The sequence below is a fragment of the Aythya fuligula genome, chromosome 5, assembly GCF_009819795.1.
Source record: "Aythya fuligula isolate bAytFul2 chromosome 5, bAytFul2.pri, whole genome shotgun sequence".
NCBI lineage: Eukaryota > Metazoa > Chordata > Aves > Anseriformes > Anatidae > Aythya > Aythya fuligula.
Window position 1 is genome coordinate 33668938 of NC_045563.1, and position 17685 is coordinate 33686622.

General features: G+C 42.1%; 1 protein-coding gene across 4 annotated transcripts in view; it reads left to right on the forward strand.

Moving 5' to 3' along the window:
* MAPKBP1 (mitogen-activated protein kinase binding protein 1) overlaps window positions 1-17685 on the forward strand; it is a 94727-nt gene that overhangs the window by 52866 nt on the left and 24176 nt on the right. For all 4 annotated transcript variants that reach the window (XM_032187804.1, XM_032187806.1, XM_032187807.1 and 1 more), the window contains exons 7-19: window positions 1069-1206; window positions 2045-2227; window positions 3298-3458; window positions 5692-5881; window positions 6974-7120; window positions 8044-8228; window positions 8340-8431; window positions 8801-8926; window positions 10694-10764; window positions 11220-11341; window positions 12335-12410; window positions 14070-14181; window positions 14749-14812. In XM_032187804.1, coding sequence (XP_032043695.1) covers window positions 1069-1206; window positions 2045-2227; window positions 3298-3458; window positions 5692-5881; window positions 6974-7120; window positions 8044-8228; window positions 8340-8431; window positions 8801-8926; window positions 10694-10764; window positions 11220-11341; window positions 12335-12410; window positions 14070-14181; window positions 14749-14812 — 1667 coding nt within the window. The remainder of the gene's footprint in view (window positions 1-1068; window positions 1207-2044; window positions 2228-3297; window positions 3459-5691; window positions 5882-6973; window positions 7121-8043; window positions 8229-8339; window positions 8432-8800; window positions 8927-10693; window positions 10765-11219; window positions 11342-12334; window positions 12411-14069; window positions 14182-14748; window positions 14813-17685) is intronic.

Genomic DNA, 17685 nt, shown 5'->3' on the forward strand with positions numbered 1-17685 from the left:
TGAATCTGTTAAATTTCATGTGATGCAGCTTATAAGTCCACTTATTTAGTTTGTTACCCTCTTCATCACATTTCCTATGCCTTAATTTAGTTCTCTTACATGAGCTGAAGTTTGGCCTTTCTATTATTTTGTATGGCTGACCTGCGTGGTGATGCTTTAAGCATGTGTGTCAGGGTTGGAAATTGAGTGCTCAGTCTTCTGGTTCTTTCAAGTTATGCGAATGAAAGTAGAAACTCCAAGATTAACATAATGCAAAGCATGTGGGGGACTGCATATAGGTGGCTTTGTGAAAAAAAAATAAAAAATATATATTTTTTAAAAATTCAAACTTCTACCACTCCTCCCTGGGGAAAGATGGGGAGGAGGAAAACTGAGAGCTGGTCCTGGGGACAATGAGCTCCTGTTGTCTGCCTGTTCTGCTTGGACAATGTCCATTCCCTTTCTGTGTCCCTATCATTGCCACAGTCCATTTTCTTTTCGTTTTCCTAAACTTTTGACCTTTTGAAATGCACAGAGAGGTGCAGCAAATTTTGCTTTGTATCTTCTAGTACAGGCGTGGGCTTTTTGTGTTCTGGGTCTTTCTATAAAGCTTTCTGCCTTTAAACAGAAGGGAGAATTTATGGAGGAACCAGTGCTGTTTTCCTTATGGAAAATATCAGTTCCTTATCTTGAGTGCCTTACCTACACTGCTGCCTGGAGGCTGGGAGAGCTCCTCCTTGTGCTCGCCTACAGTGTGCCTTTCTGTTTAGAAAGGGAAATGGGTTTGCTTTGAGCTCCCTGTGATTGTGCAACCAGCGAGTCGAGGCTCAGATGCCAGTTCCTGCAGTCACTAGTGACTGCTGATTTCTCAGTCCCAGATAATGCGGATGTGGAATTGAATATAAATGTGCTATCTGCCAAATCAGTGCTCCCAGCTTCTGCTGGGGAGGTTGTATTCAAGAGTGAATAGGTTTGGGTCTCATCTTTTCCCTGCTGCAGCACTTGTAATGAGAATATGCCTGTAACTGAAATGAGTTTCCTTTTCTTCTGAGCAAAGAAATTAAGCTATCTAAATGATTATGTTTCCAGAAAAACATTGTAGTGGCAGCCAACAAAGTCTCGAGTAAGGTGACAGCTGTGTCATTCTCAGAGGACTGCAGTTACTTCGTCACTGCTGGAAATCGGCACATCAAGTTCTGGTACCTGGATGATAGCAAAACCTCCAAGGTGAGAAAGAGCGTATTGAGGTCAAGCTGTGAACAAGCACTTCTGTCTTATGGCAGGGTGGATTTTGCCTCAGTAAGCTGTGGGAACTGGGAATTCTTTGATTTTGCTGGGGTTCAGGAGCAGCCCTCCACACCTGGCTCTCAGGTTTTAATCTCCCTGTAGGATGGTAGCAAATGCATGCTGCAGAGGCACCATGTGCTTGTTTTACCCTGTGCTGAAGCAGACGCATGGCTGCTGGGGCTGCATCCAATCATGCTTGTTCTTTAGTAGTCACATATTCCAAAGGAGAAAAAATAGAAAAGAGCTGCAGTTATTGAGCTCCTTGCAGCACAGAAGTAGGGAGAGCTGTTTGATATTGGTATGAGCATCTCAAGAGGTTGTGAGTGTTATTTCTGAAGTTTCAGCTAAAGCGTTTAACCTTTTAGCTGTCCTCGTCTTCTCTGGGGGACAGAATCCATGTATGCTCATTTTTCTGAGTGCTTATGAACAGGTGGTCCTACTTCATGCGTGGACCACCTGTTGGCGTTTGGTATAAATCACAGATTGGCCATGAAAAAAGGTGGGTTTTCCTGTGGGGGGTTCTGCTGTCTCTGGGTTGTATGTTTTTTATGCTGATCTTTGGTGACACTAGTCATATTCTGTTCCATTGATGGTCTCAGTACACTATGCAACCAGTGGGTCTGCAGCAAGTAAAATGTGTCACTACGTTTCCTTGTAGGTTGTTTGCAGTTCCCTTTCTTTGAGGTTCTTCAGCACTTAAGGCTTGTTGTTCTTAAAAATAAGTCTGTCTGCCTGGAGTGCCTCACTGTTTCTAACAAACTATTTTTTTTATTGGTAGGTCAATGCTACAGTACCTTTGCTAGGTCGCTCAGGATTGCTTGGAGAGTTAAGGAACAACTTCTTTGCAGACGTGGCATGTGGAAGGGGCAAAAAAGCTGACAGCACCTTCTGTATCACATCCTCAGGCCTGCTGTGTGAATTCAATGAAAAGAGACTGTTGGACAAGTGGGTGGAGCTGAGGGTGAGTTTTGTTCTGTCTGTCCTGTAATATTCATGCCTGCTGAAGCAGAGCAGGAACAACAAATAATAAAGGGCACTCAGCACAAGCTGGCCACCAGCAGTAAGAGTCATTGGGCCTCTGACACTTTGTGACTTACTCTGGTTGGAAAGCCAGACAAAATGGCACTGCTTCTTGGCAGGGGGATTTTATTAATCATTGAGACTTTTTCATTCTCAAGTCTCAGTGTTACAGTAACTGCCCTTCTGGACAAGCAACGTCCTGAATTAGCTTTGGCAACTCCTCTATTGTCCTTCCTTAGTTGGCCTGCTTAAGTAGGAGTATTTGAAAGATTCTGATTTCTACCCCCTCTGCAACGTCTAACCTGGCTTGTGTGTCTCACATACAGGTTCCCTAGGTAGTAGGTAGTGGGTTTGGCTATTCTAAAATACCGGGTTGGCCTGTAGTTGAAATTTTACAGGGCTTATTTTCATGTCACTTGGATGTAAGATGCTCACCTGAAAGAATCCAATGCATTAAAACCAAGGCAAAAATCTTTCCATGCTTTCTCTCAAGTGAAATGCCTCTTCTTTTCTTTCCTTTCTTCTCTAAACTCTGCCTTTCACTCTCGCTCAGAATACAGACAGCTTCACAGTAAGTTGGAAAACAGTTTTGCATTGAACTCATCCCCGTATCGTCACAGTCCATTTTTACCATTTTCTGCCATTTGTAGAGATCCCATTGGAAGGGGGGAGAACATTTTTTTCTTTTTTTTTTTTTTTTTTCTTGTCCCCTTGGACAGGTAATGTATTGGTGCACTAGTACAGGGAGAGGTGCTGCTTGCCTGATAGTGATACTGAATGTAACAGAGGAACAAAAAACAATGTTCAGAATATGATTCAGGTGGAAGCTCCTCAGGAAAGAAACCTGGATTTTTAGCCTTTTTCTTAGTCCCAGAGGGCTTGAGTTCACTTCACTTCTCTGACCATGATTCCTTTGTCTGTCAATTTGCTGTTCTCTCTCTCTGTTGCGTGTTTGGTGACCTTTGCAGTGAAAGTGCATTGCTCACAAGCCTTGTACTCTGTCCTCTTCAGACCACTGTGGCAAACTGCATCTCCGTGAATCATGATTACATCTTCTGTGGCTGCGCTGATGGCACTGTGCGGATTTTTAACCCTCTGAACCTTCACTTTGTCACCACGCTGCCGAAGCCGCATTTCCTGGGAACAGACATCGCAAGTGTGACTGAGGCCAGGTACTGTGGAGAGGACTGAAGGGGGCAGGGGAGGCTTGTGTGGGTTAAAACTGTTCCCCAGGCTTTTGCCATCTGGATTGTGCTCTTTTTATGGACTAGAATTGGCAGTGTATGGCTGATCTTCCCAAGTTCTAACAGCGTTGCCTGGCATGGCTGGGCTAAAGCCCAAAGCTGGTTGCTAGATTACACAGCACGTCTTCTTCCTCATCTCCATGGAATTGCTCCTGTCTGGTGGCTTTTTGATTTTGGTTTACTCTGAGCAAGCAGGCAGAGAGGGTACGGGATGCTGCGGCACACTTCAGTTGCTTCTGTACCCGTGGCACATTTTTTGGTTATTGCTGGTGTAAGGGCTGAAGACTCTCTGTAGCAACTTACATTGTTAACAGATGCCCAGGCTTTTGTATGGTATCTTTTCAAAGGCTCTGTTGCAATCTTTTATCAACCCGAATCTCCTACTATTTCCCTCAGGATTTCTCTTCCCTCAATCTTGTACTTTGTTGTCTTGTTTTCCTCCATTGCCCCAGTATCTTCTGCCTTGGCTCTCAATTTCTCACCTTCTGAGATGGACAGTTTCCCAGTTTTCTTCTGTTGCCTCTTTTCCACTGCTGTTCCTAGTGGGGAAAGGAATCCAAAGGTGTATGAATCCACCAGCTTTCGTTCTAGTGGATATCTGGAGTTCCAGCATCTACAGAGAGATACTATTTTTTTTTTTTCTTGAGTGTCTCAGCATGTTTTCTCTAAACTTCTATTGGGAACTTGAGGTAAAAAGTTCAAACAGTACATTGCATAGCCCTTCTCCAGAGTATCTGTGGAATGATAATCCAATAATGAAGCTGGAAAAAGAACTATTTCAGTTTAAAGTTTTACTGGTTTCTGGTGGTGCTAAGCCAAGCAATTGCATACACAGACCATTTAAAAGTACTGTCTGCTGCTCTCATCCATCAGTCAAGTAGAAACATTCATGTGATTCTTAAACATGCATTTTTAAGGTTGATTACAATCTTAACATTTTTTTTATTACTTCCAAAAAGCTTGAAAACACAGGAATCTTTATATTCCCACAAATGCCAGAGCCTTTCTGTGGGATGCTGGTTGTCCACAACTGCCCACAACTGTATTCATGACTTGATTTTTTGATAGGGTCTGGGCTGCACTCTTAGCCCTCAAAGTTTTTCACTTGGAGAAGCATGGCTCCAATTGTCCAGTGTACTTGGATTCATTTTGGCCCTCATCCCTGCATCTCCATCAGTCCTTTTAAATTGCCTGATCTCAACACCCTAACACTTTGGTACATTATTCAGTACCGTTAGCAGCATTGTGAGATGGGTGTGTTCACCTCAGATCAAGAGAATAGCTCCTTCTCTATGTGTATGGCAGCAGCACTTAATGGAAGACCCCTGTTGAGGAAATACAGGGTTCACATTGGCACAATCGTGTTACAACCTGGGAAAAAGAGTGTTTCCTTCTTCTACAGAATCCCTCTGTATTTAAGTTTGCTTCAGAGAACCTGCCTGCCTAGAAAGGACTGTGCCCATCTGCAGTTGCCCATCTAAGGAACCTGCTTTGGCAGGGGGGTTGGACCTGATGATCTTCTGAGGTCCCTTCCAACCCCCTCAATTCTGTGATTCTGTGATCTCACGAGTGCTCCAAGCAGCCCCAAGCTGGCCTTTGTGCTGGGCAGGGGTGGAAGGGAAGCATGTCAGACAAGTGGCAGCTGAAATGAATCATTCCCTTGTTCATTGTGCTGTTGTGCTTCTGTATTTTAAGTAGCAGCATGCTTCCCCTTGGTGCTGCACAAGAGCAGTTCCTGCAATCAGTAAACAGAAGGTAGCACACATCAAAAGTTATTCCTCCATCTTCCCCTTTCTTTTGAGATTGCTTGACTTGGATTTTACCGCTTGGTTATGCAGTGGTAAATGATGATGACCTCCAGTGATGATCAAGTGTTGTCTCTGGTGGTCATTCAGGGAGAGCAAAATGCCTGTCTGTGGTGGGACTCTGGGTTGAATGGTAAGGAGAATGCCTTTTGCTATGGGATTTTCTTTTTTCCCTTGGGACTTTGCTTGTTCAACTGACAGGCCTTCCCAGCCAGCTACTCACTCTACATGTGTACTCCATACTGTATTGTTCATCGAACCAGATCCCTGCAGCAAATCTGAGCGCCCATGCTCGACCTCCTTGCTCAGACCCCAGGAGAGCCCAAGTTAAGCAGGTTGTTGTTCTCTCTTTGCAGTCGTCTTTTTTCCGGTATGGCTGATGCAAAGTATCCGGACACCATTGCCTTGACGTTTGACCCCACCAACCAGTGGCTCTCCTGTGTATACAATGACCACAGCCTGTATGTGTGGGATGTCAAAGACCCGAAGAAAGTGGGCAAGGTGTACTCTGCTTTGTACCACTCTTCCTGTGTGTGGAACGTTGAGGTAAAGATAGACAGGGAACATTGTCCACAGATACAAGTCTGGGTTGTGAGTGGTGGTTGGGGAAGTCATCTGAAGAGCTGCCAAATTTGAATATTTGTATATTTGAATATATATATATATATATATATATATATATATTTGAATATCTCTCACTTAAAGTGGAGAGAAAGAGTTGACTCAATTTTCTTTCTGTGGTTACTGTGGTTGTTATGGGCCTTGGGTTGGAGCTGGAGGCAGTCCTTTGGCTGCACTGCAGGTGCTGACCAAATGTTTTAATTGCAGTGTGTTACTGGGAAAAAAATATTAATATCACCACTAAAAGGTGAGAGGTGACAGAAGGGACAGAAAAAGATAAAGCTGGATGGAAGAGCTTCTTTCACCAATACACGTGTTTACTGCTGACCTCAGAAAAAGGCGTTTGAGGTCTGTGGTGAGCAAGTGCTCCAAAGGCAAAGGAATGAAACAAGTGATAAGATCTCAGCTCAGGTCTTCATTAACCTATTTACCAGTACATCCTGCATTAGCTTCCCAAGTGGTTATTGTCTTCCAGTCTGTCTAGTTGACTTTGAGAGGGAAGTTGTAGTTCCCTTGAGAGGGAAGGATAAGGAGATATAGGAAAAAATGCAATTGATAATATGTTGATATATATCCTAACAGTTATAAGGAAGAGGAAAAGTGGAAAGGAAGTGTGAAGAGGTTGAGGACTCTTTTTTATTTATTAATCACTTATGTCCCTTTCCTCATGGTTTATAAATCCACAATAGTACTTGAAATTCTCAGACAACAGTGCAGTGTTGTTGCATGGTCTTTGAGGTGCTCTTTGAACCATTAGGAGCAAAGAATGCTGGCTTATTGCAGGCTTCTTAAAGGGATGTTCTACATTCAGGGAAGCTCAGTCAGCATTTGTTTGAAGTGAATATGAAGCTGTGGTTTAGAAACAGGGTTTCCTTAGGAGAACTCCTGTCTGGCTCTCACCTTTACAAAGCAGAGAGGACAGCTCTTTCCTTTTACTCTGTTTTGAAACTTGCTTCTGGTATCTAGGATGCCAGTGCAGGACACATTCATTCAGAGGTTGCTTTTACCTGCCTTTAGATGTATCCAGAGGTGAAGGACAACAATCAGTCATGCCTCCCCCCTGGTTCTTTCATCACCTGCTCCTCTGACAACACCATTCGTCTGTGGAACACTGAGAGCTCCAACATTCATGGCACAGCACTGCACCGCAACATCCTCAGCAATGTAAGATCCCAGGGTTTGGTCACCTCCTTGCTCTTGGGGTTGCTCTTTTTTATGCATAAGTATTCCCAAGTTAAGGCCCAGACTTCTCTGGACCTCTAACTCAAGACAGGGTTCTCTGGAAGTAGAGCACAAGTCTAGTAAAATCTATCGACCTGAAGAAACGTAATGGGAATAACAGATGTAAAGACAGCTTGTCTGAAATGGCCCTGGGTACTATTGTTTTTTCCATAAATCACCCAAGGATTCACCAAGCTTAGTCTTTTCCAAAACAGTTCATGTCATGTGCTTCAGGAGGGCTGCTTTTATTTTTCCCAATCTCTGTATTGTGTAACCACTTGGAGATTCATTTGGGAAAGGTCTATTAAATGAGGCAGAGACTTGAGAGAATTAATGAGGAAAATTTTACCCTCACTTCATCTATACTAAGGGTGAGGATACTCATCCAGTACAGTGATTGCTTATGGACATTTGCTTCTGCTGTCAGTTGTGTTGGAAGATCTTTGGGCACAGCAGCCCTGACCTGCCTGTTCTCAGCAATGTGCTCATGGTGGAAAAAGCTCCTTCTTTTGAACTCCTCTCAAAAGGCATGGGCTGACTTGGATGATGCTCAGAAGTCTTTCAGGTTCCCGCTGTGTCCTCTACTACATTGTAATCACTAATCCCAGAGCTTTTTTGTTGTGCAGGAGATGCTAATAGTTTCCAGCCTAAAGGGTAATCCTTTGCAAATGGTGGTTGTGAAACACAGCTGTGAAACTTTCATGCTGCAATATGAAGGGACTGAATGTTTGCTCCTAGCTAAAAGTTACCACCAATTACAGAATTACTGCCAGTGAAGTTTATATGTGGGCCAGGAGCCATGTTTCTAACTTCACTTTAATATTTTGTATCTAGTTAATATTTTTCTGGGTTTATTGTATTCCCAGGACTTGATGAAAATCATCTATGTAGATGACAACACTCAGGTACTTCTGGACACAGATTACAACTCAGGAGGAACTGCAGACAAAGCTGACACACAAGTGATGGACACGAAGGTGGGGATACGCACTGTCTGCGTGAGTCCCAGTGGGGAGCACCTGGCCTCAGGGGACAGGATAGGCACTCTCAGGTAATCCCATGTAACTTCTTGTGCAGGGTGAGGGCTGGGCAGGCATGAGAATCAAAACCAGATTTTGCTGGTTTTATTAAGCATACTAAAATCAGCCGTGTTATGTCTTAGGATATATGAGTTGCAGTCTCTGCAGGAAATGCTGAAGGTGGAAGCCCATGACTCTGAGATCCTATGTCTGGAGTACTCCAAACCTGACACAGGTAAATGCACTGGAGGTCCTTCCCTTTTGCATATGAATGTAGTGTTGAGCAAGTCAGAATGTCCAGCCATGGTATGTCAGAAACTTCAACGGATTTGGGAGCAGGCTTATAGCACTGGGCTAGTAGACTGAGACTTTGAAAAAGGCATCTTTCGTGTACTGTTCCTTGGAATATTGTAGGTTAAGATTGAAACTTGTTCTGTCTGCTATTGTGGTATGAAATTCGAGGGCATTTCTTAGTGTCCATCCCTGCAGTTTGCTACAGTATGTTTTGTTTCTAAGATGAATTAAGAAGCTGTTTTAAAATGGTGACTGGAAGAGCAACTGGATTTTCAGTAATGGTCTTGCCCTCTTTTTAACTTTCTTACAGGGTTAAAGCTCTTAGCCTCAGCCAGTCGGGATAGATTGATTCATGTCTTGGATGCTGGAAAGGACTACAGCCTGCAGCAGACCCTGGATGAGCATTCTTCTTCCATTACTGCTGTGAAGTTTGCAGGTAGATAATTGCAACCTCCCTTCAACGTTGGATTTAAACACAGCTGTTGTCCCAGTGGACATAGTTGTGTCTGTGAAATAAATTGAACTGCTTAAATACTAAAAGTAGGTCAGGCTGAAGTTGCTGATGCTTTTTTTGTCATCTGTAGCTATAGTCCTAGCAGAAGGTGCCTCTCTTTCCCATCTCTTTTTTCCTTCTCTTTCTTCATTGAAAAAACTTCTCCTGATTGAATCCCCAAGAATTTCTTTAGAAATCTGTTTTCTATAATGATTTACTCCCTTTAACCGATGTCAGATGGTTATACCCTTTTCTTAGTAAGGACTACTGTGGAACAGTCATCCTAAAAAAAAAAAAACTTAAACCCCAGAAAAATATTTTGGGATTAACCAGTCACAAGTAAATTTGTCATTGCAAACCAGTGTGAAGTTTTGCATTCATGATAATGGAGCACACTGCATCCCCAGCACTGTTGCTTCTGGTGGTCAAAGACATCAGTGCAGTGTGGTGTGCTGTTGTCAGTGAGCAACAAGGACTGGCTGATCTGCAGGGGAAGAGGAGCCCGTAGTCAAGGGTGACAGGAAGGCTGGCAGAGCTAGTGGCCTCACTGGCAATGGGAAAGTCCTACAGTACCTAAACAGGGTGGAGCAGACTAAGTCCAGTGACAGTAAATAGATTCAGCTAGCAGTCCAGAGCACCAGACAAATCCATAGTGATGAGACAGGTCCAAGAACAAGCCAGGAAGACAAATCAGCAAGTCAGGGTCAGTCTGGAGTTGGTGTGCAAGGTTGGTCCCAGTTCAGCGATTGCTAGGCAAATCTATAGAAGCATGGCAAGTTCGAGTTCAAATCAGGAAGCTGAGTGTGTGGGCCAGGGTTTGGATCAGTGGGGTACATGGCCAGGTGTAGGTGTGGTTGCAGTGCTGCTGCAGCATTGCTCAGTTGGGGTTCAAGGATGAGAACCTGACCTTGAAAGTAGCTCTCAAATGGAAGTCTCAAGTAAAAGGACCTTGCTAAAACTTCAGGGAGCACTTTCAGGGAGCCTCTGTTGAGGTGCTTCAAGCTTTTTCTCAAGTGGCTCCAAGGCCAGCAAAAGTTCTCTGACAGCTCTGTCTTACAATGAGCTGTCTTGAATGCAGCCAGCTGAACTAGGAGATGGGGGAGGCACACTGAAAGCCCTGGCAGCTCAGGCCATTGTGCTAGTCTGTGAGCTAAAAGCAGTCCTGCTGTAAGTGGGTGCAGCTCAAGTGTGTGATATTGTATCCATTTTCATTCCATTGATTTTTTTCAGGTGCTGCTTTGATGAAGAAATAGATTGGTTACAAAACAGTGTTAAGGGAAGAAGGAAATCCTGACCCTTCAGTAAGAAAGGGCAGCAAGAAATATGTGACTGATTTTGAGGATGGAAAATTGCCTATTGTCCATTTTCAGCTTACAAGCTGAAGTGTGACCCGCCTTCATCTTGTCATATTGCCACAGAGTACTGTGGCACACAGAAAATAAGAACATGAACATGTTACTGGGGGAAAAGACAGAATTACATCCTAATCTGTTGCATAAGTCCTCTGTGTTAAGATGTCATGCACTTTGAGCATTATCAGATTTTGTCCCCGAGAAAGGGCTTCTGTAGTGCTGCAGTGTCATACTGCTAAGGTAGGAGTCGGTTTTAGTTAATCAGATCTGGAATAAATGAGCAGTGGTATAAGTTGAAGCATTTCCTCCACCTTGTATCTCTATTTATCTTTTGATCGTCTCCTGCCTTTTGTTCCAGCCAATGATGGGAAAGTGAGAATGATCAGCTGTGGAGCAGACAAGAGCATCTATTTCCGCACTGCACAGAAGGTAAAGTTATTGCAGCTTGCTGTGTGTTTTTTTAATAATCTCTTCAAAAAAGAAGTACTTTAAAGAGCAATATCAGAATTCTGCAAGTGCTTGTTGCTGTTTCAGCCTCAGTGTCTCCCACTCTGTCTCAATACAAGAGATTACATTCAGAGAACTATTTCTGTGAAGCATGCAGGGCTCCCAGCCTGACCTCTCTCAGCAAGATTCAAAGTAGAGAACTGTCAGGATATCTGCTTTTCTTCTGCTGTCCCAGCTATTGTGAAGAGTATGAAAGAGTATTGTGAAGAGTGAAAGAGTATGGGCTGGAGGGAGGAGTTTGCTGTGCCTCCAGTCCCAGCTGCTCCCAGCACACCTGGTTAGGGGGAAGTGTTGGTTTGTGCTGGCTGTGTGAGAGCGTCTGAATTTAGAAGTTTTTAATAATGGGTTAACTACTTGATTTTGACTTGCTTGCTTAGACAGGAGAAGGGGTTCAATTTACCCGAACACATCACATTGTTAGGAAGACCACTCTGTATGACATGGATGTGGATCCCAGCTGGAAATACGCAGCTATTGGTTGCCAGGATCGTAATATCAGGTTAGTTTTCACCTCTTGTCTTGAAAATATTCTTGCAATCATAAATGAGTTGGCCAGAGCAATCTGAGCCCCATCATTGTTTCTTGATTCTTTGCCACAGCACTTTCAGAGTGATTTGAGGTCTCACCTCAAACTCTGAGGTTGAACTCTGCTTTTTCCCTTGCTGATAACAACCAAACAAGTGTAGTTATATAGTAATGTCCCTTGGATTCTCGGCTTCTCGCTGGCTTGCCCTGCAGAGCAAAGCCTTTCTACTGGAGAAAGTGTGCCTTCCTTGGCATATTATTGAGCTGTGAGGCAAGAACTTCTGCACTATGGTAACTTTTACTTTTAAAAGTATGTCCATTGAGAAGCTTTGAGGTAATGTGAAGTAGCTGGGACTGCAGGAGAACTGAACTAGTTGTGGCTGTCTTTTCGCAAGTGGAGCCCATTCTCTGCTCCCTTTTTATCGATTTCTCCAGCCTGTCTGCTTCTGCCTTCAAAGCAAAGGAGAATCTCTGTAGTTGTGTGTCTCTTGTAGTATCTGGATGACATGCTGAGAATTCTGGACATAGCTCAATGCCACTGCTCAATGTCATTTGTTTTTGCATTCTCATGTAAATGAAGGGTCTTGCTCTCTTAAACCTTTCTTTTAATATGAAGAAACCACAGGTATTTTTATAGTAAGGGTGGACTGGCTGGAGCTTATTATGAGCTGTTCCTGCTACATAACCATTAAGAACCATAACAAGGCATAGCAAGGTTTGCTCCCTCCCTTTCTACTTCCCTTCAGTGCCAGCATACTATACTTGTTCTTGATTGAGAATCAAACATGAATTTTAAATCAGATAATCTGCTTGATATTTTATCATCCAGTCTTAGGTCCTTACATTACTTTCAAGGTTGTTTCTTAAACCATTTAATTGATTGGTGGTTATAGTTTGTAGAGACTGCAGCTCTACTTTCTGTGGTTAGGCCCTGTTCCCTGTATCTCATGTGAAATGTTCCCCCCAGGGTTTTCAACATAAGCAGTGGAAAGCAGAAGAAGCTTTACAAGGGATCCCAAGGTGAAGACGGCACCCTCATTAAAGTAAGTTGTTTTCTTTCTTCTTCCCTTTTCCTTTTTCCTACTCTTCTGAGTGTAGATTAGAGCTTAGAAAATGAAATATGAATCTGAACACAATGTTGTTTTTTTTTTTTTTTTTTTTTTTTTCTTGCTCTCTACTTTGCTTATCCTTATCCTGCTGTTGCTTCCTCCTACCTCCATCCGTAAGGGACAGTAAAGTAATTTTTTTAAAAAAGTAATTTACAGATAATTTCTCTCTGTCCCCTGTGAGACATAGTCCCATGCTGCAAAAGCAAGCAGAACTGCAACAATGTCCATCAGGAAATACTTTAGTCTCCTTACTTCAGTCCTTTAATTTTTTGCTCCAGAGAGCTCATTCTGGCCTTCTTGATTGTTGTTGATAGGATTTTTAGGTGGAGTTGCCTGTTGATCAGAGTTGAGAAATGTCATTACTGGAGGGCAAGTGCAAGTTCAAGGCTTTACAAGTTGGTAAAATTAAGTAGCATCTGCTCTGGAAAGCTCAAGTTCTCTGAGCCTTGGAGGGCTGGACAAACCCAGCACTTTTGTTTAGACAGAGTCTTTCATGTTTCACAGCTGCTGAGTGTATCCAGGCTTTGGGGTAACTTGCCTGCTTCTGCCACTTTCCTGTGCTTCCCTTGTTTAAGATTTAGTATTAATATTGATGCTAGCACATTGGTGTGTGGAAGTGTTACATTCATGTCTTTAAAGGGGGAAGACCGATTGACAAAATCAAAGTATCTTTCTGCTTAAGTTACCAAACAAGCTTCTTCACTGTTTTTGTTTTCACTCATTTTTACGTTTTCATATTTTTATACTTTCTAGAACAAATATTTCTGTTCAGCTGCACAGGCTTAGCAGTATTACTGATGGATGTAAATAACTGGGTTAAAAAAAGGAGTGGAAAGCAAACAGCTTTGTTCAGTGTCACCTCTTCTTTTTTACAAAGAGAAACAAGTTTTCATTCTCTGTGTCTATTATATTCCTATCCAGTTTTTATAAGCCATAGTAATGAAAATGAAAAATTGATGGTAAGCTCAGGTGTCTGATTATATCTTTCTCAGAGTACAAACCGTGAAGTGTTGCTGGAAGCTGCATTTTTTTGTTTTTACTATCCTTTATTTTCCATGTGTATCTCAAGTGGGGAATCTCAATTATTTTGTTTGTTTTTAGGACAGTTATGTAACCAAGGGATTATAGTTGCCTCTGGAATTTAAACTTTTTTGGTATGTTGTTGTGAGGTCATAACATACATAGAAGTTTAGCAAATAGAACCCAAACAGTGACATCTGAAGCAAAAGATACAGCAACAAAATAAACATTATAGAAAAAAAGCTATTGTTATTTTAGCGTAGTGGCTTCTTCAAAAACCAGACATTTTCACTCTTGATTCCTCGAAGTTCTGCAAAGCACAAAGCATGGCATTTGCTGACAGTAGCTATATTTGCTGTGTAGTGCTGGTGTATATTTAAAACAAAACTAAACAAAAAAACAACGAAGTTGTGAATGCAGGAGATTTGACCACATCATCATCAAAGATGCTTTTTCTCAGTTAGTTTCTCTCCTCAGGATTGGAGTCTGAAATTTTCACTAAAGTCTGGCAGCTCTGGTTTTATTTATTTATTTTGATTTTTCTATTTTGTTTTTCTCTTACCTCCTAAACAGGTGCAAACTGATCCCTCTGGGCTTTATATTGCCACCAGTTGTTCTGACAAGAACCTCTCCATCTTTGATTTCTATTCTGGCGAGTGTGTTGCAACCATGTACGGGCACTCAGGTAGGGCATGTAAACTTGTGGAAACACATTTTTCTGCTGATGACTGTAATATTACCGTCTGATACTAGTTGAAGCTTTCTGAGGGTTCCTCTCCACCAAAGTTTACCCAGTGGGTATTTTGGACTAGGTTATATTTGGGTGAAATTGTCATAGTTTATTTCATTTCAAACTTTTTTCAGACTGCATTTCGCATTGGAAAACATAAGCAAATGCACATGTGTGCCTGTCAGGCCACATATTTGTTTGCACAGTTAATGGACTGTGTAAGATAGTTTGTGTTTTTTCAGTGTATGCTAAATTTCTTTATGATATACTCTCAGCTCCTGTAATGCAGGGGTTATTCTGTTATAGACAAGAAGAGACTTCAGTCTGTATGCTTATTTTGCCATGGCATAGCCTTTCTAATCTTAGGTGGTTATGGTAATTGGGGCATATCGATCTGTGAAGTGTTTGGCTTTAATCAGTCTGTGTTCAGCACAGCAATTCAAATTCTATTTGGCTAATGATCTGTTCTACTCTTAGAAATAATTAAAAGAAGGTTTATTGATTATGCTTTATTTCACACAGAAATTGTAACTGGGATGAAATTCAGTAATGACTGCAAACATCTGATCTCTGTTTCTGGTGACAGGTAAGGGGGATTTGTTTGTGATACCAGCTCATACAATTTTACACTAAATTTAATGTTTCTCCAGAAGGAAGGTAGATTTATTTCATGAGGAATGTCTTATGAAGTCCAAAGAAACTTCAAGGCGTTCTAAATCTGAAATGTGCTCTGGCAGAAATGATGCTTCCATAGAGCAAGACATCTATGTGAAACGTTTTTCTTGTGGTTTTCTGAATGTAGGTACTATTATTCCCTGCTGGAAAGGAAACAGGGATGTGACCTCTTACTTTACCACTCTCAGGTCCGTAGCATAATGCAGTGTAATGGAGTTTGTGATATTCTGAACAGCGGCGCCACAACTTTCTCTTACGGTACCCCCATGTGTGAGGTTTCACCATGTGAACGGGCCTGTCTAGCAGCAAAAAGGAAAGGCCTGTCCCCAGTCTTCCCACTCCTGTCCATATGGTCCTTTTCCCTGCTCCCCTAAGTCAGTTGTGGTGCAGCTGAACCTCACTAAGCTGGTTCAGGTCACTAAATCAGCAGCCCCTGGCTCCCCAGCTAAGGTTCCTGCTGATTATTGAGCCAAATCAGCTCATGAAAACATTAAATAATATCCAGACTGAGCCTAAGGGAAAAGCAGAATATATGCCAAATGTAATGATTGTAGAGGTGAGCAGACCTTTTGCTTCTGGAATCAGTGAATGCTTAAATCAGCTGAAACTAATAAGATTTTCCTTTAAGAAACAAGGCTTCCTGGAGTGCCATTTCAAGGCCTTTGCAACCCAGATTCTCTCTTTCTCTCTCTCTCTTCTATTAATAAAACAACTGAACTGTAAACAGAGTTCTAGAGAGTCAATTGTTACAAAATGTAAAATATATCACCTTAAATTGCATGGAGTTGTTACTTGTTTCAGTAAAAAGTAAATTTGTCTTTCCTTTTATCTTTCATGTGTGTAAATAGATTAAAGGAAAAGTTGCAGAATAAAGACTCCTTTTGTTGTGAATTTCTGATAAATTCCAGAAACGTGGAAGCTTTGAGGTAGCCAGTGCTGCATGTGATTTAGCGCAATGTTCCCTTGTTGACATAAGAGAGTGTCATTTTCTTCACCAAGGGTGTGGAGGAGGAGGTTGAGAAGTGAGGAAGGGATTCATGTAGAACTTAGCTGTAAGGAGCAGAGAAAGTGCCTTTTACGAAGGAGAACAGGGAAAATAGCCTGATCACACGCTGCAGCATGTGCAAAGAATGAAACTGGGAAGAGAACAATGGAGATGAGGGGCACAAGGATTGGGAGAAAAATACTGCACGTTCAAAAATAAAATAAAATAAAAACAACAGAAAAAAACCCAAAGGGGTAGGTGGAAGCATACTTATGCAGAGCTTTTTGTCGAATGCTAATGTATTTAATGCATTTACAAATTCATGCTGTTTGCTGCTTATCTCTAGGTTTGATTGCTGTGGGGGCGGGGTAAATGAACAAGCTAGATTTGCTTGCCGAATTTTCTTTGCCGCTTTTCAGTGTTGTCTCAGCAGCAGATTATAGTTGCTGTTATGTTCAGGAGAGATGCTTTTGGAGGAGACGCAGCTGGCTGCCTTAGGTTGCCATAGTTCCCAGATGCAGTGCCTCACAACTTTCTCTTGGCTAAAAAGCTGGGGAGAAGGATGACAACGTATTCACTGGTGATGGGAAGCTTCTGTGTCTGTGTGCGACTTGAGTAGCTGGGAGTGATGTTCCACTCGTGTGTGACAAAGCTCAGGGACTGGGGCCAAGAAGTGATTTGTCAGTTTTTTGTGAAATGGTGTTTTGTTGTTGTTGTTTGTTTCCTTTTGGTGTGGCATGAAAAAGAAACTTTTAAAAATGTCCTTTCATGAAACAAACAAAAAAATAATAATGTAGAAGATGCAGGCATTCAAGATCCTGGTGCTTTTGGTGTTTGCCTCTGGTCCAGGAAACCAAAATTCATGATCACTGTTCAAAATAGTAGAGGAAATGAATTTTTACAAACTAGCAAGGAAGGAGGGGAAAGCCCCTCATTGAAAATTCCTTTGTGTATTGGAGTACTGATGAATAGGGTGACACTGACAGATCTTGAAGAACTTGATTAAATACTCTTTGGATTCCAAAGTAGCAAGCCTGATGTTATAAGTGATAGCAAAAACACCACCCCTGTTTCTACATCAGCGTAAATACACCCAGCTAGACAGGAAAGATGGGTGAGATGAAAAGAATTAGTTAGCACTGAGGTTGTATTTTAAAGAAAATACTGGTTGCTTTATTGTCTAGTAGCTGAAGATGAGATACAGTATTCTCTAATGTGATGAGGAATTTTTTTTTTTTAAGCTGGATTTCTGAAGAAAATGAAACCAGTGAGATGACACTTTGTTTCCCTTTCTTAAACACTTTTTTTAAACATCCATTGACCAAATTCCATCACATTCCTTAGAAGTTTCCTGGGGAGAGTCAGAATAGAAAAATAGAAGAACTACCCTGGTTGTAAAAAGAATGACTGCATAAGCTTAACTGTTAGTACACCACAGAGAATCAATGAGATGGAGGGAGAGACTTTAGGAAAATCTTGCCCATAGGGGAAGGTGCAATCAGAGCCTGCAGCTTAATTGATGCTAAGAGGATGTAAAACACATCTGTAGAGAGCCAGACTTCATTTATCCTGCTGGCTATGGAGTAACTTGTTATGATATTTCCTTCAGCAGCTGGTTAGGTAGGGGAATAGAGGTACAGGACAAGACGTGAGCCCGTGCAAATGTCTGTGCAGTTGCTCTAGTTCACAAGGAGTCTTTGCCAGGCAGGCTTTACATTTTTGTCATGAGGCTTGTGATGGGATTGAGTTTCCATTAAGCTGTTCCTGTGTTTGTCTCTCCCCACCACAGTTTAGAAGGT